The sequence below is a fragment of the Varanus komodoensis genome, unplaced genomic scaffold (assembly GCF_004798865.1).
Source record: "Varanus komodoensis strain SLA01 unplaced genomic scaffold, ASM479886v1 scaffold70, whole genome shotgun sequence".
In the NCBI taxonomy this organism is placed as follows: Eukaryota; Metazoa; Chordata; class Lepidosauria; order Squamata; family Varanidae; genus Varanus; species Varanus komodoensis.
In genome coordinates this window covers 2,799,875-2,823,413 of record NW_025336348.1, presented here as the reverse complement: position 1 = coordinate 2,823,413, position 23,539 = coordinate 2,799,875, and the positions used below count along the sequence as shown (strand labels likewise).

The 23,539-nt window shown below is 41.7% G+C and overlaps 1 protein-coding gene across 18 annotated transcripts in view; it reads left to right on the top strand.

Moving 5' to 3' along the window:
• PLEKHA5 (pleckstrin homology domain containing A5) overlaps nt 1-23,539 on the top strand; it is a 210,086-nt gene that overhangs the window by 139,397 nt on the left and 47,150 nt on the right. For 15 of the 18 annotated variants that reach the window (XR_006416817.1, XM_044452171.1, XM_044452179.1 and 12 more), the window contains exons 8-10: nt 7,423-7,523; nt 9,020-9,135; nt 15,446-15,913. Coding sequence is in view for 16 of the 18 variants with exons in the window: in XM_044452171.1 (XP_044308106.1) it covers nt 7,423-7,523; nt 9,020-9,135; nt 15,446-15,913 (685 nt within the window). In the remaining 2 variants the exon portion in view is untranslated. The other 3 variants (XR_006416818.1, XM_044452181.1, XM_044452180.1) reach the window with 3 other exon arrangements.

Genomic DNA, 23,539 nt, shown 5'->3' with positions numbered 1-23,539 from the left:
ACATAAGGCATTCTAAATGAATGAGCATTCCAGTTGAAGGCCTGGAATAAAAGATTCTTCTTGTTTAGTTCTGTCCTGTTCATATTTTTGTGCAAATAAAAATACATAACAGGAAGCAGAGAAATCTGTAGATACAACTTCTATAAAGGGGACTTTTCAAAAGACAGTGGTAGTATAAATAAATTCAGTTTAAATGTAGTTGTATATGCCTCTGCTCGGAAAAACCTGTGTCTGTAATTAACAATAAATCAGTGAGAGGTATCCCAAAACATTCTCAGCATGTGGAAGAGGGACTTGCTATAGTGTACCCAGGAATGTAGTGGGACATTTTAGGCTGTGTGGTTTGTCACCATCTAGTGATGTGATGATTCTCCCTGAATCCATTTCTCATGCGCTCATCGGACGTCTTTCCTGCACTCAGCCCTGGCCTGGAGTGTGAGTCAAGCCAACATTAAGTCAGGAGGCCCTCTCTTTGTGCTCAGTTATTCTCTTGCTACACATGCAAAGTCTGCTAGTCACGTATGCAGAGACAGAACTCCACTGGCATGCAAGCCAGCCCTGTGGACCCATTGGACTTGCTTCCTGACAAACACCCATGCGAGCACTCGGCACAAGCTGGGCTTAGGGCAGAGTGAAAGCGGGCTGGTAGCCAGGAAGCCAAGCCAAGAAAATTCAACCAATTCCTACTCCCGAACCAGATTCCTCCCATATCACTATCTGCATCTGTTTGATTGTCATCTTCTTGGTCCTCTGGCTGGAATGCACAGCCCAATTATTCTTCCTATATGGAGGAGGCTGGGGCATTAAGACAGAAACACACACAGACGCCTGGGCAGTGCACACTCCATTGAAGAATGCTTGAGCCCCAGCAGAATCTGCCGTGAGACCCACTGGATGGAGGATTGTAATTTACACCCTGTATAAGCAGGAGGAATGTGAAGGTCGCAATAATATTGCATTTAGATCACCAGTTCAGTGTTCATTCTGTCAGTAATTGTTATGACAATTTTGTAAACTATGTCAGTATTTCCATATTGCATATTAAAGGCTGGAAAAGTAGCTTTTTGTTTAAAAAAATGACAACTCTTGTCACTCGGCTACTGTACTAGGCCGTTGGGTGCTTCTAGAAGATCTGAATTAAAACAAAAACATTATCGCCCATGTGGTTTGGCTGATTTGTCTATCTGCTGATGTGAGGATTAAGCACTGGGTTACAAAATTATGCAGTCCAACCATGGTCCCTTAGGATCAATACCAAGTATGCATTGCAGGTATTTTTGCTGCATGTGCTCTTGTGACTACCATGACATCCCAAGAGAAGATACATTCTATGAACATGCTAGGATATAAGCCAAGAAACCAGAATTAGTTGTCAGTCTTCCGAAGGCATCCAGCTTATGCTGAGACATGTGTCCACCTACCCAGTAAAGTAGGAATCGAATCAGCCTTTGTATGACACATTGGTGGGTTGATGGCCTGTGGAACATTCCTTTACTTCTTTGCGGCCCTACCTGTGGTGTGCTGAACGTTGGTAGCAAGTGCAACTCAATGGATGTCTGACTGATGGTGTTTCCAAGATGCTAACACTCACAAGGGGGTCGCTATGTTGAAGTAACTCACGAGATGCACTGCTTCTACGGTTGAGTGGTAACCATTAGTTCCACATAAAATAGTTGCAGCTGAATGACATGCAAGGCTTTTAGTAGTTTAAAGTATTTTGGGTTTGATGCGAGTTTATTATTTGAAGTTAAATTTCCCTCCTGAGATTTCCCTCAATATGCCCGAGGTAAATTAATAATGAAGAAGAGATGCATATTAGCTCATGCATCAGTGTACAAATTATAGCTCGACAAAATTTGTGCTCAAGATTGCTTTGTAGTGTGCACTGAATAAGCAGTGTGGGATGTAGTTGAGGCAAGAGTTTACATGGCTTGACAAACATCCATTCTTGGATTGGTCTGTGACATTGGTTTGTCGCAGATGCTAATATTTCTTCCTGCATTGCTCACATCTCAGGCTTGAAGATGTGCATTCCGTCGCCATATCTGCTGAATGAATTCCCTTCTCCCTTCCTGTTCTGGCCTAACCATGGCTATGTATTACATGGATAGCAATGTTAACCATTGTTAACACTAGCCATGGTTCTTTTTGTAAACCAGAAATGTAGACACAGCTTCAAAAATGTGACACAGCTTTAGGCTATTGTTTCAGCATTAAGTATGGTTTGCATTTGTATACACATAGCACAACATGACAAGCTGCTGTTGGTTTGTTGTGACCTTTGAACAACAGTGTTGTACATTTGTTTTTTTAGAAAGCAGGGACAGACAATATGGTATGTTGTATTGTTTCTTGGTACCACAATGGCTTGTTGAGTTGGCCAAACCCGGAAAATACAACTGATCCTGGTACCAAGACCAGCACCATAGACCATCTTGGCAAGAGCGGGCTGGTGAGATTCTTCCCAGAAAGCACTGCTGAGAGCTGCCATTTTGCTCAGTCGTCAGAGGTGTCCCCACCCCACCCACCTCCTGCCCTAAAGTTCTTCCTTGGGGCAGGAGCAGGAAAGGAGCTCGCTTGATTCCAGGGTGAGCATCAGCTGAGTAGTGGCACCCGGTTGAGGGCTTAGTAGATTCCCCCTCTGCTGCTTCTCTGGTGCATGAGCAGGAGTGGTAAGAATGAGCTGGGCAGCAGGATCCAGCTAGGGGCTTCATGCCTCAGCAGATTCCCCCTCTACCCACATTTCCACTCTAGCTTGCCAGAGAGGCATCCACAACCTGGCGCCCTTTTCATGGCTGCTTGTAGAAAGATGCTACCGTCAACCGGTACTGCTGAGCTTCCATTCGCTTGCATATGCAAGAGGCTTCCCTCTGCTGTGTACTGGAGTGCAGGGAAGGAGCACAGCAATGTCTGCAGCACTGCCTAGCAGATTTCTGCCCCCACCCCCACCTGGATTCGACCCTCCCCCTCCTGCTCCAACAGTCTCCGCTTGGGCACAAAGCAAGGGTGCCAGAATAGCACCATGTTCTCTCTGCTGCGCTTCAGGGAAAGAGCCCCATTTGCCTTGACAGCCGTGGCCCACCAGGCGTGGCTGTCCAAGAGAGTAGCCCCATGCCTCCTCGCAGTGTCTCCTGGGAAACCACCTGCAGGACCGAGAAGAAAAGAGCTGGGAAGAGGGGTGAGTTACCGCCATGAGCTGGGTCATCTGTCCGGCACGTCCATGCAAAGAACTGCCAAGTGTGGGAACCACATAGGATTGCTTGTTGTGACGTGGGAATGCACCCATTACATAGCAACAACTGGCTTTAATAGTAGAACATATGTGTGGCCTTTCAAATGTCCCAGGTTCAATCTTTAGCATTTCCAGGTAGCCCCACAAAAGACTCTAAGAATTCTTGAGATCTTTTGCCAGTCAGCGTAGACAATATGAGTTAGATCAACTGGTTATCTGACTCAGCATAACACAGCTTCTTACTTTCTAAACTAGTAGCAGTCCTAAACTCGTGGCCTTCCAAACGTTTTGGTCTACAACTCAATCAGCCCCAGCCAACCTAACCAGTGTTGAAGAAGCTGGGAGTTGTAGGGCTCTTACCTAGACCAGAGGTAGACTTTATTGTACTTTATATACATTATGTACACAATGTACTTTAAAGACATACATTTGGATTCCCCAGCCCTTTTTTGGGAATAAAAATCCAGCACATCTGGAGATGTGCTTTTTCCCAGCCTCTTATCTAAACCACACTTAACATCAGTAATGGAAAGTGAGCTCATTTCAGAAAAGGAAGAGAAAACTCAGATGGCAATGAATGGGTTGTGTCCAGTCTAACTTGAGTTCCAGGCATTTCAGTGGATTTACTCAATGTACGGCTAGCAGTGGACGCAACACATTATGTCTGCACTGGACCTTTGTCATTGGTGGTCTTTGATTATGAGTATACTCGTGTCAGGTCCTGAACTCAGAATCCTTCATAGAATCATAGAATAGCAGAGTTGGAAGGGGTCAAGAAGGCCATAAGGTCCAACCCCTGCTCAGTGCAGGAGACAAAGTTAAACCATCTCACTCAGATGGCTGCCCAGTTTCACCTTGAATGTCTCCAGTGTGGGGGAGCCCGCCACCTCTCCAGGCAGCTGGTTCCACTGTTGTATTGCTCGGACAGCAAGGAAGCTGTTCCTGATGTCCAGCCTTAATCTGGGTTGTCACAACTTGAATTGATTATTCCGTTTCCTGCACTCTGGTATCAGTGAGAAGAGATCTTCACCTTCCTTGGGTTGATAGTTCTACCTACATTCAATGTTTCTTACTGGTCCAGCACATCCTTGAATGTGTGTTGTGTGTGCACATTCTGGCAAGCTTCCCATGCACACACAAGAAGCTGACCATTCTGGCTGGACTGACTGGCTCCGGGTACCCATCTGTGCCTGCTAGGGAAGAGATGAGTTCAAGGGCAGCTGAGAGGGCCCAGTCAACCTGCCCATGGGAAGGAAGAAGAGCAACATCATCCTGAGGGGCGAGAGAGAGAGATGGGGAGTCTTATTGGACGGAGAGCTCCAGGGTCCTGAAGAGGTGGACCCGATAGCCTGTCGTCACAGTCGGAGGGTGGCCCTATCGGGATCCGAGAGGGAGGAGCGGAGACATGCCCAGTTGCACAGTGCTCCTCCCCGCAGGACAGGTGCAGAAGGAGCCATCAGCAAAGCTTTGAGTGAAGAGGGCTAGAGAGGGTTCGACATTTTGCTTTGTGTATGCTCAGAGACTTGCATGTAAAATAAAGACATTTAACAAGATGCACTGGTAAGACTGTTCCTGCTGGGATGGAGCACTCAGCTCGCAGCAATTTGGAACCTGCAGTGATGATGTTGACAGTGTAATAAAGATAACCATGCACATGTTGCACACACACGCTGTCTCTCCCACCCGTGCTCCCAGATTCCCTTAAGAACATGGCAGTGAACACTTGATCTTCAGATAACAAAGAAATCAAATTGCTTGTCTTCAGATATGCTCAAACTGCTGTGCGAAAGAAACTCATCAAAGGCATTTGGGGAAGAAAGTGGAACAATAGCAAAACCCCTCCAGCATTGTTTGCTCCTATATCTTATATGATGCTTGGACATCACATTTTCCCTCATGGGCACTCGTGTACTGAAATGCCCACATAAATTACCAGTTTTGCCCCCAAAAGTGTACTTGGTTAAGAATGGTTTACGCTTTATGTATTTCAGAAGATTTATGTTTAGGCATTAACGGCTGGCCCTTTTATGATAGCCTGCCTTGCAGGCTGCAAGCTCACTTTGGAAAAACAACATCATTTTACTTCTTAGTTGCCTTTAAAGGCCGACACCAGAAACACTACCTGAATGTTCAACATTCTGCAGTCATACGTGGTAGGTTTTGCTTTGGGCTTGGCATTCATTGTGTGTCAGGGATAGCAGCGTTCACACTGGGTCTTTGGCAGGCACACGAGCTGCAAATTGGGTGTTTGCTTTCATCTATTACAGAGCCCCTCTACTGAAGAGGCATCATTAGCCCCTCCACCTTATTGCTGCCTTACGGCAGTGTTAAAGCAGGATTAAAATCCTCTCCTCCATTCCAGTGATTAACTGTAATATCCAGTTTTAGTTCAGCGAGTCAAGGGACAGTTAAATCTTTCATAATATTTATTTAGTAAAATATATTGGACAAGGAGAAATATTTATAATACCCTTGCACTCTGCAGAGATACGTCTCTCAGGGTTGGCAGGAGGAGAGCCATTGGCAGTCAAAGCTCGCCAGGCCCGTTACTCTGAGATGTTCTCGGAGGTCATTGGCAAGGGACAGACGGATGCTGAGGGCAGCGCAGGAATGGCGGGGGCCAGGGACTTGCAGGGGTGCTTCTTGCTGATTTCCCATGCTTGCTTTCAGATTTGCACTGCCTCTGGAATACATAATGCCCTTCAAATGTAATTCAGCGGCATAAGACCAGTCTCTTATTTTTCTTTGCACAAACTATCTGGATTTCCAGCCCTAGCCAGAATCTACATTTGAAGGAAGGATCTTGGAAGGGGATCGAAGAATGATGGGCTTCCTTACCCATCCTTGGCCAAGTCCTATTTTTGCAGCAATTAGCGTCGTCTCACCCAGGCCTTGCCTCATTGAATAGTATTTATTGAATATGTATTGATGATGTTTATGCATTACTTGTCCTTTGAAACAAATCCTAAAGCTGATCCTCATGCCCGCAACATGCCACTCCTGTACCATCTGCATTGCCTACCAGTTGAGGTCCAGGCCCAGTGCCTGTCTTGACATATAAAGCCCTGAATGGCTTGAGGCCAGAATACCTAAAGGACCACCTCCTCCCATGTGTTTCTACCTGGTCCTTAAGATCTGAGTCGCAGGCCCTTCTCAAAGAGCCATCCCCCTCCCCTCTTTGGGGGATGGTAAATAGCAGGGCCTTCTCAGTGGTTGCACCTCACTGCTGGAATAGGTTCCCCAAGAATGTCTGCCTGGCACCATTGGTACTAGCATTTTGGCGCCAGGCAAAGACTGTTTTATTTTCCAGGTATTTTAGTAATTGGTTTTTGTGGTTATATATATATTTTGTGAAATGTTAATGTTTTAAGCTGCTGTACTCTGCTCATATTGTCGTACTGTAGTGTTTTATGGAGCTATTCTTTTTATTGTTGGTTTTAATGAAATATACTCCACCCAGAGAGCCCTAACAGGGCTATAGGCATGGTCTATACATTTAATAAATACATAAAATAATAAAGCATTTTCCAAAGGAAGGAATAAAAACAAATACAGCAAACCAAAAAGGCGACATGCATGCACCCACGGAATTGTCCTGTGATGACGGCACGCAGGTAGCTCATGGTTGGAGGAAAACCAAAGCAAACAAGATACATTTTTAGTAAATGCTGAAGACTCACCAGCATTCGAGCCCAACATATTTCAGAGGGGAAATCATTCCACAAGCATCACTTCAGAGAGGACACCACTCTGTTTGGCTGCTAAATGGACATCTGTATGTCACAGCATAGGCAAACCCATTCCCTACCACCTGAGTTTAGAGCCCTGGGAGGTTGGTACAGAAGAACCATCCTCTGTTGGCAGCTGGTGGATAAAATGGTCCTGCTTGGAAGGCTTTGGGTTCTCTGTTTCTTTCTTATTAACATTATTAAATTTATTGCCCACTTTTCTGGCAAAAGTGGTATCCAAGTGGCCAGTTTTGATCCCTTACTTAGAGACATGGTTGAGTGTGTTTTCAAAAAATGTGGACATTTGTTACTAAAATAAAAAGTAGTGAAGTTTGTCCTGATTTTTTCTTGCAAAGAATTTGAAGTTGCTGGGGATCCTTGAATACGAATGTATAATCATAGTGGTATATTCCATCAGCAGTTGTTTGCCACTTTAATCAACTATCTTTACATCCTTCCTAGATGAAAAAGAAGAAGGAATATTGGGGAGCATACTTCTTCCCAGCTTTCAGATATCCATGCTTTCTTCCGAGGATCACATCAACCGGAAATATGCTTTTAAGGTGAGGATATGATCCTCTGGCCTGTAGTTGGTCAAGAAGCAGTGAACTTTGCAGGGCAGGAAAACACTGTCTCAGAGACGTTTGTTTTAAACAAGAAAGGTCTTGTTTCCTTGGCTCGAGCAGATTTTTCATTGCATTTTGACATTGCAAATTTGTGATTTGGTCTGTTGTGGAAATCAAGGCGGTGTCTATACATACGCACATGTTGGTAACTTCAAAGAGGAATCCACCTTTGTGAGCCCTGCAACAGGAGTCAGCAAAGTTGGGTTGCCACTGCACGGCCCCAGGCTCAGAAGAGACCATCCCTGCCAGCCCCTAAACCAAACTCCTCTTTACTTGCTTCTGCCAGTGTCTGTCCCCTGGAAAATGGAGCTGGCCAGATCCAAACGCCTGACTTGGATGGGGCTCTTCTGAGAGCCAGGCATTGTGAACACGAGAGTTGTCCCCAGAGATCTCCGGAGCCACGCATGGTCTCCCATGACAATTCTCCCCAAGAGTATCAATCAGGCATTTGGTGGCAGATGTCAGCAATGTCAGCAGATGCGTTGGGTGGATGGGGCGAATGGGCAGCAGTGAGTGGGAGGTACCCAGAAGTGTAGCATAATCTCTGCACCTTTGCCCAGAAGTAGTATGACATTTGACTGTTCTCTTTGATGGCCTCCTCCTCGCTCTCTTTCTCCCTCTGATCCCTGGGATTTATTAAATTCTCCCTGGAGCCTATCAAATGCTTAGGGTAAGGAAGGAAGCTATTAGACTCACCTTTTCCCTGGATCAGGGCCTCTCCACCACCTCAAATATAGTTGGGGAAATGCCCACTATGATTCTGTTTATGAAATAGAAAAGTTTTATCTTTTTTTTTTTTTTTTTTTTGGCCTTTGCACTGGCAAAAAATAATTTGATAACATGAACAAGAATGATTTAATTGTTCTTTTAAATTTAGCCTTTTAATCATACTATCCATTTTGCGATATTTCCTTTAATGTACACATAATCAATTAAAGCTTTTCCTCTGTTAAACATTAACTTTTATTTTGTTTCTTGGATTTGAACGTCTTTGGGCTGTTCTTGACGATGCGTAAGCTAAACCACACTGCAAATTTTAATGGGTGAGTATATATTTTACAACTTGCAATTCTGTCTTGAAATATCTGAGCAAAAATGTTTGTATAATCTGTGTATTCCAGATGCCTGTAGCGAGTTTTTATTCTACAATTCATAGCTATCACTTAAAAGAGAAGCAGGTGCACTGAGAAATAACAAGGCATACAAATTTAATATTGATGTGTTTTCCTCAGTGTAATTGCCACAAAAGATGAGCATGTTGATGAATAACATTGTATTAGTTACCGTGTGATGAGTTTCTAGAGGTAACCTGCCTAAATCTTGCAGCCAATGAATTACTGATTAAGGAAACAAGTAACATTATTTGATCTTCCCTGCTCTCTTACAGACTGTTGTAACTTCCGCCCAAAAATGACCATGTCATTTCCAATCAGGCAGCTCATCCAAATATGAGGACCTATTATTTCTGCACAGATACAGGGAAGGAAATGGAGTTATGGATGAAAGCCATGATAGATGCAGCTCTTGTACAGACAGAGCCTGTGAAAAGGTAATGTAGGTTGACAGCCCCATAGAATTTGGTCTGTTTACAGCACCAGACTTAATGTAATTGTCTTGAGTGAATACAGTTTGAAATATGAGTTACGGCAACTTTGATAGATACCACTTAGATTTACCAAACAGCATGTCTTTTTGGGAAGTAATGTTGAAACTAAAATTCTCTGTTGAGGTTTAGTTATTTTCCAGGGTCTTGTATTGGTTTAGGACTTTTGTTCAGAAGTATTTTGCTGGGGTTGAGAGACAAAGATGCAGTTTTGCAGCTTGTGCAACTAGGGTTTGATCCAGCTTTGTCAATGATTTATAGGCATGCTATCCTGATCGTAATGACCTTTTTGCCCCATTGTAGTGTGGTTTTATATGGCAGTGATGTCTTACAATAAACTCTACAGACCTAAGGTGACTAACTAGCACTTTAAAACTCATCGGTATATAATATTGTTCCGTATGGGCATGTTGTGAATCACAGAATAATAGAATAGTAGAGTTGGAAGGAGCCATGAAGGCCATCAGGTCCAACCCTCTGCTGTTACAGGACACCAGTTTACACCATCCCACTCTGATGACTGTGAAAAAGGAGAGCAAGACTTTTTAAAATAAATATTATAGGAATATCTGGACTGATGTCCTCAACCTATAGCGTGTGAAATAGAGTGGCCTTTGGTTTTACTTGAAAAGGGTTGAACCAGATTGTCCAGTCTCTAGACTTCCTCATCGCCTCAAGACAAATAACAGTAAACTAAACCAAGAAAATAGTCCATTAAAACTGTACTCAGTTTCAGTATATCCAGATTAAAAATACTCTCATGTTCTAAAGATGGAAAGTCAAGTACCTCTCTTCCTAAGTTAACCAAGCTTTAAACCTTGGACTTCGTGGAGGAATGTAGGAATACCTTGCTAGTAGAATGCATTCTTTGGACGAGTTATGCTGCTACTTTGGCTCTTGGTTCTACAGTTTACAAGGATCTTAGTTTGCTCCTCACTGCAGCCTATTGGTCATGTTTGTAATGTTTTAGGAAAAGACTAAACCAATTTTTGCTTCTGGATGGCAAGAAATAGACTGTATCTGGAGTAAAAAGAGCAGAAGAAAGATTCTCCCCAAGAGTTCTTCCCTGCTCACATTTACTGAACTATTGTATTTGTAACGGTTGAAGTAGACTGTTCTTCCCTAGTCAGGTCTTCATCATACTGAGCATTGGGCATCATGAAATCATTGCATTCTATTGACTGTATCTGTTTGGAGCAATCTTGAATGAGTCACACTTAAAGATGGTGCCAGGGAAATGGTGGGAGGGAAGACTCTTTGTCTTGCCTCTCCTCTTGCCATAACTTTTTCATACCCAAAAATTAAAAATTACTGGTAAAGTCTTTAAAAACAAGGTTTATAGTAAACCAGTCATTTAAGACATTGGGCTTGTTTGCCTTTTCTGAGTCTTTGTGTTTTCATATATAATAGCATAGCTTCTTTTCTGGGTTTCCAATCTGAAGTAATGAATATGCATATTGCACATTTTATTGAAGGTCTCTTGCCTTGGGGACTTAATTGTAAGTACTCTAACATAATGATGTCTGGTGGTGTTTGGTTGTTGGGTTTTTTATTTTTTGGTTAAAAGTAGGCTAGGTTTAATAATGTCCTGAGGGGTCTATTGAGAATAATTAATCCTAACTGTTAGAAATAAGCAAAAGCCCATTTAAACTTGTCACTCAAGCAGTGAAACAAGCTCTCATATGGTTGCATTACTGATTGTAGCCCTGTCCTAATTTAGGTAATTCCAAATAAAATGCCAGCATTATAAAACATCTTAGAATGCAATTCTTTTCTTGTTAAGGAGGAAAAGGTAAAATTTTACATCCCCACAGTCACGTTTAGTTTTATGCTGAGAAATCCAACAGTGATGTCAAGTATTCCATTTAACTATATGCAATTTAATCCAAGCATTTGCAGGTGCAAGTTTCATGAATCAAAATTGTATAATCATTCTGTTTGCATTACATATGAGTAGATGATTGAGCACTGCCTTACACCAACAATAACACTGATTTAGGGCACAATCCTATTAGTCAGAAAAATCTCCTGTAAGTCTTGCATTCCTCAGGCATTGTGGCTGGCTGAGGAACACTCGGAGTTGCAGGAGGTTTTTCTGTGTAAGCCGACATAGGATTATTCCCTTACATTTTTTGGAAAAAGATTCATGGCTATTCCAAATTGACCCCATACTAAATCGTGTGTGTGTATAATCCAACATTTGTGGTAATACTCCAAGATAATGCATGCTCTGCAACAGCTAATGGAATAAAATTATTTGTGATTTAAATGGAGAATAAGGGGGTAAGGTGCATTAGTATCTATTTTGGGATCTTAAAGGTAGTTGAAGAAATCAACAGGATAGCAGTGCAAAGGCCTAAAGCTGAGAGACTGCATGGTCGTTGTAACAGCAGGTAAAAGTAAAAATAATATTAGTTTTAAATTTGATTGAACAAAGAAGACATTGTTAGGAAAAGGAATTTTGAAAAACAGTCTAGGCAAGTAGCTTTCAGACTCAGTTCTGGGATCCTGGGGTTCCTTAATGAGAAGACCTCTAACAGCGGCAATTTTTCATGAAAAATAGTTTTTCTTCCATTACTGATCTTCCCCCATATCTTGTAGCGCTGAGAAGGTTTCGGCTATGTTCCAGGTCAGACTCCAGCAGAACAAGACAGCCAGCTCATGTCCAAGCAGCTTGTGCAATGTGTCAGAATTCATAGTAATATGAACTCCCCGAAATATCTGGCATTACTCTGGCTTGTTTCCCCAGATTACCCTAAACTCACAGAATAGTAGAAACTGATTCCACTCCTACAAGCCTGAACAGAATCCAACATCTCTTCATAAAAAGAACCAAAACTGTTTCAGTACCATAATGAAAGCTCTTAGGAAAGATACGACGGATAGCTGCAAACCACAAACTTCAGGGCTTTTAACATAAGAAGCCACCCCTCAGTGTGCGTGGTGTATATAATCAAAAAGGGTAATTTAAAATCTGTCTAAATAGACATTTTTGGAAATGCTTATGAATTTCTACTCTGTCAAACATTTCAAATGTAGTAAGGAAGAAAAAAGATTCCATGTCAGTCAGAATCCACAATATCTGATAAGGCAATATGAATGCACATGTGACATTTCTCTGCTAAGGTTTAGATTAAAAAATGAGCTTACATCCCAGCTGGTTAAAGTAAGTTTAGGTATGAGGAGGACAGCTGTGGAATAAATAGAATTTACTGTATTGAGTTGGTGAAATCTCAGAATTCAACCTTTATGGACCTTGCTGGTTACACAGAGGTGCTCTGTAGATTAGAAACTGGGAAGACTTCCCTGAAGACAGAAATGTTTTCTCATGTTATGACCTTTCCAAAAACAGTATATTGAGCAGTACAGAAATGTAATGAGTGAATAAAGATTGAAAACCATTGGTTGGATTAGATTTTAAGCTGTAGTGTCAGATGAGAAAAGGCAAAACTTTGAAGAATTGGCAAGGCCTACTTAACAGAAGATAAAGATCAGTGGGACATCACCAAGAGAATGGTATTTCTGGTGGTAACTGGATTGTAGGATGATGGGGAAATGTTGTAGCAGAAAGAGAAGTGGCTTCATACCCAAGTTTCAGTTCGGAAAGTTACTGAAGCATCCAGGGAAGACTCTTTGCTTTATTAAAAAAAATAGCTGTTAGCATAAAGATAGTTGCTGTATCTTGGGCACAAATGAGAATTTAGGGGCAGTTGACAGAGTCTGAGACCTGGGGGTTCCAACAGGGATTGAGGAAGATGAATCGTCAAAAGTGACAGAACAATTATCAAAGAAAAAAGGAGGACCCAGAGAGAGCAGTGGCATATATTCCAAGTGGAAGGAGTAAAAAAGGAAATAATGGTAAAAATGGATGGAGCAAGGACTTGGTCCTTGGAAAAACCAACTTTTTAGTGGAGTAAGCTAACCTTAAAAACTTGAGACTCGGAAGGTAAGGAAGTGGCTCAGTTATGGAGGTGAGGCAAAATGGAATGAGTATATTGAGTATAGAATTCTTTCTGAAGAACAGGTTAGTTTATTAGATTATTAGACAGTTACTCAGAAGTCAAAATAGACTATTTTTGAAAGCAAAGGGGGAAAGGAGCTGGATCCTTCAATGTGTGGGTGAAGGAAATGGAACACGGTTATAAGTCAGCAATTGAAGAGAATATGGGGTTAATGTAGTGGAGAAGTACAATCAGAAGAGGAAAATGAAAAAAGTGGGATATGGCAGAGAAAAAAATCTGGAAATTTTAATAAAAGTGGTTGATCTGTCAACATTTGAATTTCTTGTGGGTAAATATGCTAACAGTGCAGCTGTTACTGTTTCTGAAAGGATACAATTATCTTACACCACAGTTCAAGTCAGCAGATATTTCTCCTGCTGTAATTACAGAAGCCACAAGTGTTTTCCAAACAGTGAATAATAAATGACACAAAAACTCATCAAATGAAGCAAATTGATGATATCAGTGACCATGTGAAGTTTAAAATAGAATAATGTTCTCCTTTATACACTCAAAAGGTTGGCACAGAGAATCTTTGAGCTAAATAGCTCTTTGTATTGCTCCATCACAAACTACTTTGGCTTGAAATCAGTCAGAATTTCAGAGACTTTAATAGCTAAAAAGGAGTCACATCATGTCCATTTCCAACGTCATGCAGTCTGCAGAAATTGCCATGAACTTTTTTCTCCCCACACCACATTTACCAGATTAAATAGAGGGGAGCATTCCTATTTTTTTCTTAGTAACATGGAAGATAGAGTTTCAATATTAGTTGTCTCCTCTAGTGAATTTTCTCCAAAAGAGTGCTGTGCTCATCTTAACGTCTGTTGCTGGAATTGAAATGTTTGGGGGGGGGGGGGTTATCAGTCTAATTTTAAGCTATGCTAGGAATGCTGTAAAGTTGAAAGTGCCAGGTATTGATATGGAGAATAAGACAGAAGATATTTCACCAGCTGAAAATTCTCCTTTTTGTGCATATTTTAAGCATGAAGAGTAAAATCCATTGGATAGAATTTTGGGGCCCTCCTCAGCCAGTTTTGAAAACTCTGCTGATGATGTGGGTGGCCTGCATGCCTCCATCCTTGTGCATCCTGTTTGCAATGCACCAACACACGAACAACCCAAAGTTGTATAGCCTTAGATTGCACCATTAGTTCACTGATTTCAGGTGGGCCTGTGAGCTTCGATGTGCTGATGCTTCAGACAGGATCTTCCTCCTGTGTTACTGTGTCAAGAGTAGCATCCCTTAAAACAGGCCATGGGGGGTACTGATGGCTCCACCACAGGCAATTTCTTGCAGTCCTGACATCCTCAAGTGTGTTTCAAAGTGCATGGGCTTCCCCAGAATCTGGAACCCTGATTGTTTTAGGAAATTCCGCATGCATAGACTTCTATGCAAGTTCCCCCAAACTCAGACATCTACACCCAATGCATGGGTGTGAAGAACACAAAATAGGGGAAATGCCTATTTGCTGAGGGTGAGGCCTGCAGTCTAACCTCACTCCTCTTCAGGCATTGACTTTTCACACAGGTAATATGTCAAAGAGGGCTGAGCACACTGTAGAAATGAACTGCTGCTGCCTAGAAATCCAGCAAGCACAGAGGTCAGATAGGAGGTCGATAGAAGATAAAGCTGGTAGGTGCATGCTTGCTCCCCAATATGTACAGGCAAGGGCCAAGTTTCTGCGACTGTGTTGTGCCCATCACCATGCCTGTCCTCACCGCAGCTTAAGCCATGGAGGGGTGCACTGCATGCCAGCAGGGTTTGCATATTCACCAAGAGACCAGGGTAGAATAACCCTTGCATAACCCACAGTCTCTGGGTTCATGTGACACAACAAGCAGTTGAATATTCAGAATGGCCATTAGCATGTACCTCACCTCCCTGTGGCTTAAATAGGTCAAAGTGGGGTGTTTTATCATGCAAACTGCCCCATATATTAATTAGTTTAGGAAATAAGTTTGTCTAAAGCAGCCTTCTCTTTCACCACTTAGTTGTCACAATTCAAAGAGCAGCCAAGCGGGAAGATCACACTGTGTGCCCTTTCTGTTTGGATGTAATTACATCAGTCTGGGGTCAAGATTAAGCACGGTCGAACTTCCCAGGGCCTGTGCTTCATATGGTTGCATAGCTTGCAAGCTCTGTGTGAATCGCAAGGCTGAAGAAATGGCGTGATATTAAACAGGTGAAATTGTACTGTTTCAGCATATTTCTAGTGATGTTGTTTTCCGGTATATGTTTCTTCCTTTTTTAGAGCAGACAAGATAACTGCTGAAAACACATCACCTCGTGAAGTGAATAACATTGCAAACCATCGGGTGCTAATTAAACCAGAGGTGCAGAATAATCAGAGGAACAAAGAAGTGAGTAAAATGGAAGACAAAAAGGCCTTGGAAGCAGAAAAATATGGATTTCAAAAAGTTGGCCGTGATAATAGACCCTTAACAAAAATCAACAGTGTAAAACTGAATTCGTTGGGCTCAGAGTATGCGAGTTTGCCAGCAAGCACAGTTCCATCAGGACACTACAGGTCCATTCATTTAAATGGGTCAGAGAAAGCTGTCAACCTTATTCTCAGGGACTCTGGAGATGGAACACATCACAATGCCATTCATTCACACATAGAAGCGGAACGTGTTATACAGAGAACTAATTCAATGCTGCAGTTGGAACAGTGGATTAAAATACAGAGAGGAAAGGGACAAGATGAAGAAACAAGAGGGTGAGTGATTTTGCAATTATTTGATAGTCCTGACATCTTAATCTTAATGTGTCTTGTGGTTTATACTGCCATGAAATCTTAATTAAGGCTCCAAAGGGCCCTTGGAACTGTTATAAATTACTTTGGTTTCTAAAATGCAGGATTCAGACAGACTTTGGAATACCTGCCCAGTTTTAAATTTATTCTGATTTATACTGCTTCCTATACCAAATAGGCAGGGGCTTTTAGTAACAGTTGTATTTGAAGAGAGAGATTGTTGCCTGTCCTAGAAAAACTGTTCCCAGTTTATGTGGTGCTTCATCCAGTTCTCCATTCTAGATTGTTACTTTTTAATTAAGAGGCTAAGGTGGATTGTAAATCCAGCCTTCTGACAGCCTCCTTAATTGCAACTACAAGTCCAGTATTGTGCCGTTCTACTAGCAGAGCCCAAGCCATCAGATCTTCATGATTAAGCTGGGAGTTAAGTTTGGATATCTCTGTATGCTTTCATGTGGAATTTAGAAGTGTATAGCTTTGTTGCAAACAAGTCACTTGCCTCTTTCAGTTCAGCAAAGCACTATTTCTAAATGGCGAATAGCTTTCCTGATATTTTTGCAACAGAAAATGCTAGAATATCTCTGCAGGATATTTAAGGCAGAATGTTACACTGAATAACACTGTGATCAGTTTTGGATTATATACTGATGGTGGATTATTTAAAACAGACCATGTGTTATGCAAGGGTTCAACCCACTGTAGGGCTGTCATGGCATGCAAACAGACTCAGTAGTTTCCTTCTGAATTACTATCTCTACTGTGGAATAAACCCTTTTCCACTAGTTCTTTCTGTATGTGCAATTCCAGAAATAAATACACAAAACTATGAAGATACTAGCATTGTGTTTCCAGGGCTTATTCAGGGAGCTTTAAATTCTTTCTGTGAATGATTGACACTGTTCAGTCCAGTGGGTATAAGAAATAGTGGTTCTGCATGACAAGAGACGAAAGGGCATTACTTCAGAATCTTGGGTACAACTCTAAATAGGAAAGCTTAATGTATCCTGCTTAGTTGTTATTACGCATAGCCTTCTCTAGTTCATTTTAAACAAAGAGTTCATAGATTATGTCACTATGAGAATGAGAATTAATTTGAATCATTATTTAAATCAGCAAGAGAACGATGCCAGCTTAATTCAAGTGTCTAATCACTATATATTTATATAAGCAGGAGTGCTAATCTGATCCAAAACCATGTTAATTTTGCACTCTTTAATTCTTCCAGTCAGGCGCTTCTTTTTGTTGCCATTTTGCACACGTTCCTCTTGTATACCTATACAGATAATAGGACTGATCTCGTGACATGAGGCTGCTAGCCATGCACAGCTGCCGTTCTGATGTATGCAAGGAGTATCCTGTTGCATGGCCCAACAAGAATGGGTTATGCGAGGGTTGTCCAAACACAGTACCATTTTTATCAAACATTACCATTAAGCCCTTTCTTCTGATCATCATCAGTGCCATTTTGTGAAATTACCTATTGGGAAATTGGACAGTTTTGCTCATTTCTGTTTTATTCTGCCTTGTCCTTGCTCCACTCTCACAAAAACCATGCAACAGAGCAACAGCTTCTTTGCTGAGCTCACTATGACGTTGTATTTGTTCAGTGCAGCAAGCTAGTTCTTAGATTTACTAGGTAAATTAGAATGGGTGGAAATGAAATGCTTTATTTGATAGGTAAAATGTAAGTATTCACATTTAAAAAATGATTAGCCATGCTTAAACTCAATATATCTGCTAAAGGAGTTGATTCAGTTTATAGGTTAACAATTAGGGCCCATATACCTGCGTATGTTCAGCTTTAATATTGACATCGATATTACACAAGAAAGACTTAGTGCATACTTTTAAAAAATGGAAAATCCAACCTAAATTTTTAAAAATGTAATTTAAAGTTCCAGTTACTAAAAATAATTATTTTTCTTAACCCTGCAGCAATTTATCCATTCTGTAATGACCTTGATATTAATAAGCTTTAATTGGTGCCAAGTGCAGAAGAGAGCTGATATTGATTTGTATTAGTTGCTTTTGGGGATCTGTCCTTGCTTTGGCTTGGATTTAGCTTCTTCATGTCCAATTTTTGACATACTGTTTTTGCTCTTGAAATTAGTGATGGGAGCCCATTCATCCTAAAGTTACTCAGAGATTTCTTGCAATGAGTTGACTCGCTCGTACCAGCTTTTTTCATTGTTTTCTTCATGCAGCAAGAGCTTTGTACAATGTACTGTTTTTTACACTGTATCTGTTCTTCTTTCTCTTTGGATTTACTATGTCAGAGGTTCTTCCCAGTTTTAGCAGCCAATGTAGTGGGTTTCTGATGTATGTGCTATGCATGGCGAAGTCTGTGTGCAGGCATTCGTATGCAGGCATATAAAGAAAAGATGATAAAGGTATTTCAAAAAGTGACTTCCCTTATTCCCTTTTGATCTTAATTTATTACATTTATAAGCTACCTTTTCACTCCAGCAAGGAATCCAAAGTAGCTTTAACAATTAGTTCTTAAAGAAGCATCCATTGAAAATCAGGATCTGCTGAGAAAGATGACTAACATCTATCTAAAACTTGCACTAAGAAATTAAATCCTGAGGGGCAAAAGGGAGAGGGGAGAGGCCAGCTGCTAGGGAACACAAATAGGGGCCGCTGTTGCGTTCACATCCTGCCTGCTGGTTGCCCACAGGCATCTAGGTAGCAACCGGTGGGCTAGATGGGCCCTCAGCCTGATCTTTTGTTCATATATTGTAAGTCGCCTAGGAAGGCCTCGGCAGTTACAGTGGCCTATAAATATGTGTAGAAGTAAATATATCTATTCCCCTTCCTTCCCTTTACAGAAATTATTTATTTATTTATTTATTTATTTATTTATTACATGGATCTATACCCAGTCCTATCGCTTCAAGCACTCAGGACAGCTTACAAAATATCTAAAAATACAATAACTTTTGTATTGTAAAAATACAATAAATTACAATGGTGCAGGCATGTGTCTCACTCTTTCAGGACACGAAATATAGTGAGCTTTAACCTGGTTTGAAGGACAGCTTTGTATGCAATTTGAAACTATGGCTAGCACGCTCATCAGTGCAGAACGCCACACTGCGGTTAGCCCTGAAACAGGAAGGAGGAAAATTTATTCATTTAAAATTTTCGTATGCCATCCCCTTGCTATATAGCCTCGGGACGGCTCACACAAATAAATAAATATAATACAAATACAGATAAACCCCAGGAACACCCTGGGAAAAAATCCATGTGTGAGAGGGGAAGAGGGAGTGTATGAGACCAGAACACCACCCCGGTCTCTGAACTGTAAATATGTGATCTGTGTTAGATTGGACAGCTTATGGTACATTATGGAACACATCAAGGAAAATTTGGTTTGTGCATTCCCATGGAGAAGGAGGTGGGAAGTGTTATATCTTTAATTTTATCACATTACGTTTGCATTAAATGATTGTGCTTTCAATTTGAGCAGGCATGAGAACTGTGAATCTATCCCATTTGAATTCTTCTTTAGCTTTTGTCACAGCATTATTACATTGGCTGTATTCCAAAGCACACTCATTCCATTGTTGGAGTTTCATAATGGCAAAAGCTGTTAGCGTAATTGGCAGGATCCAAATTCTCTTGATCATGGAGAAACATCTTGTTAGTTAAATATGGATGAAATTGTTAACAGAGGCCATATACGTAGAAATGGTGGCTTTGCTTAAAGCTAATTTGTAAAAGAGAAAAGAGAACAGGATTTATGTCATTGTTTACTGCTTTGGGATAAAGGTACTTTTTCTCCTTGTATAGTACCAGTATATTAAACTTTTAAGTATAGTACCGAAGGCAATGTAGTAAAAAGATGTCAATTTCAGAGACAGCAACATAATATAAATAGTGAAAAAGAGATAGGAGGGACCAGTTGTCCCCCACCCCCACACTAAGCCTCATCATCTGCTTGCCTGCAATGATTAGCAGTTGCTCCCAGGCAAGTAGCAGATATCTTATTCCACAAATAAATAAATAAAATAAAATGTAGCAGTGTTTACTCTGCCTCCCCATAGCCTCAAGCCATTTTGCAAAATTCAAAACAAGTCTTTAAAACACTTCCTTTTTAGAGGCTGGAGGCTCTCCATTATAGCAAGCACTCTGCTGGTAATCAGCGTTTCCCCTGTGTACCTCTGAGAATTGAGACTCAGTTCAGCCACACCATTTCCCACCCACTGATAACTTATCCCACTCATCTCTGCCTTCCCTCCCTCTATAGTCAGCGGCTCACTGTGGCTAAATCATGAGCATGGCATTCTACGAACCCGAACTGGCTAAAGAAAAGGTGGAGGGAGAAGGACATAGGAAACAACCTACGTGCAACCTACTTGCGAGAAAGAATAAGGGAGAAAGGAAGAACCAACAAGGCAAAGAGCCTCTGCTCCGCTCGGTTGTTTTCTTCTGCACATTGCAGGGTTTTCAGTGTGACCAGAATGGAAGCTTAGACTCTATCTATGACTGTAGCAGTTTTCTGGTAGACAGTACAATATGGCCTAGATGACTCCATGGTGTAAAATCTCTCTCTGCCCGTCTCCCCTGAGCGTAGCAGGGGCAGGTGGAGAAACATCAAGAAGGCATAAATGAAGGGAGAACTCACAGGGACATTGGAGCAAGGAAATTCATGTACCCAAAATACCCCATCTTCTGATTTGTGACTCAAGTCAGTCTATTTGAGGTGTAAATTTTGTGCCATAATGACGAAAAGAATAGAGCGCTGGCGCCAGGCAAACCTCCCTGGGGAGCGCATTCTTGGATGTGGATCAAGCCTGTGGACAGCCATGAATTATCTGAGCTGTGCTTCCCTCACCTCCCTAGCCCTCTCCCTCTGCCCGTCTCTACCCTCCTTGGGGCCTCCATGGATCCCTCCCCCCCACACTCGGTGGCATATTGTTTCTCACGGTTGTTTGATTGTGGCTCCCTGATTGCAGGCCTAGATTTATGGCTGTGCATCCTCCGATAGATCAGACACACTGAGCCTCACCAACACATCCTCTGCATTTCTCCATATTTCCCCTTCCTTGTCCGCAACATTTCCTAGAGTGGAGGCTGCCAGCAGAACTGTCTTTCCTTTTACATGCTTGAGTAGGCCTTATCATGGGGAAGCGTGGCAGCTTAGAATTTGGGCATCAGCCTCCAGTGATTATCAGAACAGGAGTGGGATTAATGATGGCCCCTGGAGCAGTAGATCAGGAAGCAGGGTGTCCTTACCCTTCCATTTGAGTCATACTGCCTTTCACTTTGCATGTGGGCAATTGTGAGCATTATAGGACATTTTTACCTCTGCTATTTGTACCTCCGGCTTTCTTCCAAGGACTGTGTTGCTCACTGCTGACTTTTCCTACACATACATATGTATGCATCATCATAGGATCACCCTGCTGAGACCAGGCATGCCTCTGATCTTCTTCCGTACAGAAAGATACAAAGTGGTTCTTCCTTGCTTTCAAATAACTCCATGAAACAGCTGAAAAATAGGGGCTGTTTTTGATTTTATTATGGTTAAATTGATGGTTCCATTTGAATTCTTCCCAGCTCTGTAGCAACAGGATTTTTGATTTGCTTGTTTAAGAACTATTTTGATATTTAAGTTACAGTCCTGTGCCTGTGTGCCTATTCTTTGAGGGTCAGCTAATTTTCACAGTTCACTATGCATGTGTTAGCTTATTTGTTAAAACCCGGGATGAACAGATTGTGTTACATCCATTCTGCCTGCATTTGACGGATTGTCGAGGCACCTTCTGTTCTATTGTCCACTTCTTGTGAGAATTCAATATTTTTCAATTACGCAAACTTGTGTTCACCCACAATTGCACAAATATGAATATCTGAAAATGTATATATTCCCCCATTTACATTTTCACACTTTAGCCTTGGAGGAAGTGTGCATTTTTCCAAAGCTCCCCACCCGCAATATCTAGATTTGTATAACCTTTAAGGATGTCACGTAACTGGTCCATAAGGCCATGAAATCCATGCATCTAAGGAAAAGCTGGTCCACTGTGGATTCCATCAGTTGGATTCAATGAAATCCAAACTCATTTGAATACATTGCAGATTTCTCTGACACCCCTGATTAAACCATGCTGTAACTACAAGATTTTTACAGGATTCAGTCAATAAGAATTAGTTTCATATTTAGGGTCTTTGGAAACAGGGCTGGCATCAAGGATTGTGGTTGCTGAGCAGGGAAGGAGGGGAGCCACCATATTGCTTCTTCCCATACGCCTCACTCTGGCCCAGATAATGGCATGCTTTGAAGGACAAGCAGTCGACTTGTCTGCCTGCTCGTTGGCTTTTGCCTGGCCTGATGATAACAGTGATGATGAAAAGGAGGGGGTATTTATTTATTTAGAAGATTTCTATGCCGCCCCATTCGCCGAAGCCTCGGGGTGGCTCACACACATAAATAACTTCAATTAAAATACTATAAATTAACAGTATAAAGTAAGTCGCCCTGGCCAAAGAATAAAATAAATACTATTAACAGTTAAAATGACATTTGAATAAAAAGGTCTTCGCCTGGCGCCGAGAAACAAATAACGATGGCGCCAGACAGACCTCTCTGGGGAGCGCATTCCATAGATTGGGCGCCACCGCAGAGAAAGCCCTCCTCCGAGTACCTACCCTCCTAATTTCCTTCACGGAGGGTTCCCAGAGAAGGGCCTCTCCTGCAGACCTCAAGGGGCGGGTGGGCATATATGGACATAAGCGCTCCTTCAGGACCTAACCAGGACCCAAGCCGTTTAGGGCTTTATAGGTCATCACCAACACCTTGAATTGGGCCCGGACTTCAGTGGGAAGCCAGTGAAGCTGACGGAGGACTGGTAGGACCCAGCAAAAATGTGAGTGTGAAGGTAGAGTCAGCAAGAGGGTGGGATAGGCATCAAAAGTATCTTGACGAGGGTGTCACACAGATGGCACTGTTAGTCCTCCCTTGCACATCAGATGGGATAACGATCATGAAGGGAAACTACAAGGTATGTAAAAAATTGGGGAGCGGGTGTTTCAGAAGCACTGAGGACTGAAAATAGAAAATTTGTTTTTTTAATTCACTTTTTGTTGTCACTTTCACCAAATGTGCTGTCAATTTCACCAAAACAAAATGAAACAAACATGCACAAAAAAAAGAGAAACAAGGTGGGGGTGGAGACCCTGAAATTATTCAATACTGCTGTGTAAACATCCAAATAAGAGCATAAATCCGAATGTATCAATTATGCATAAACTTTAGCAAAGGCGGACCAAATATCCATATACATGTCCCTTGGAGAGTTGCATCTCTATGTCATCCAGTCAAATATTGAAAGCATGTTTAGGTCTTCAATCCATTGCATTATAGAAGGTGAGTTTTTATCTTTCTGATGTTGCAGTATCAGTCTTTTAACCGTCAAAAGGGCATGGAAAATCCATTTATGTTGTTGTTGTTGTTGTTATTATTATTATTATAACATTTCTATGCCTCCCCTTGCCGAAGCCTCGTGGCGGCTTACAACACAATAAAATACATTGAAATAGAATAGAACATAATAAATTACCATTATATACAAAAATACAAAA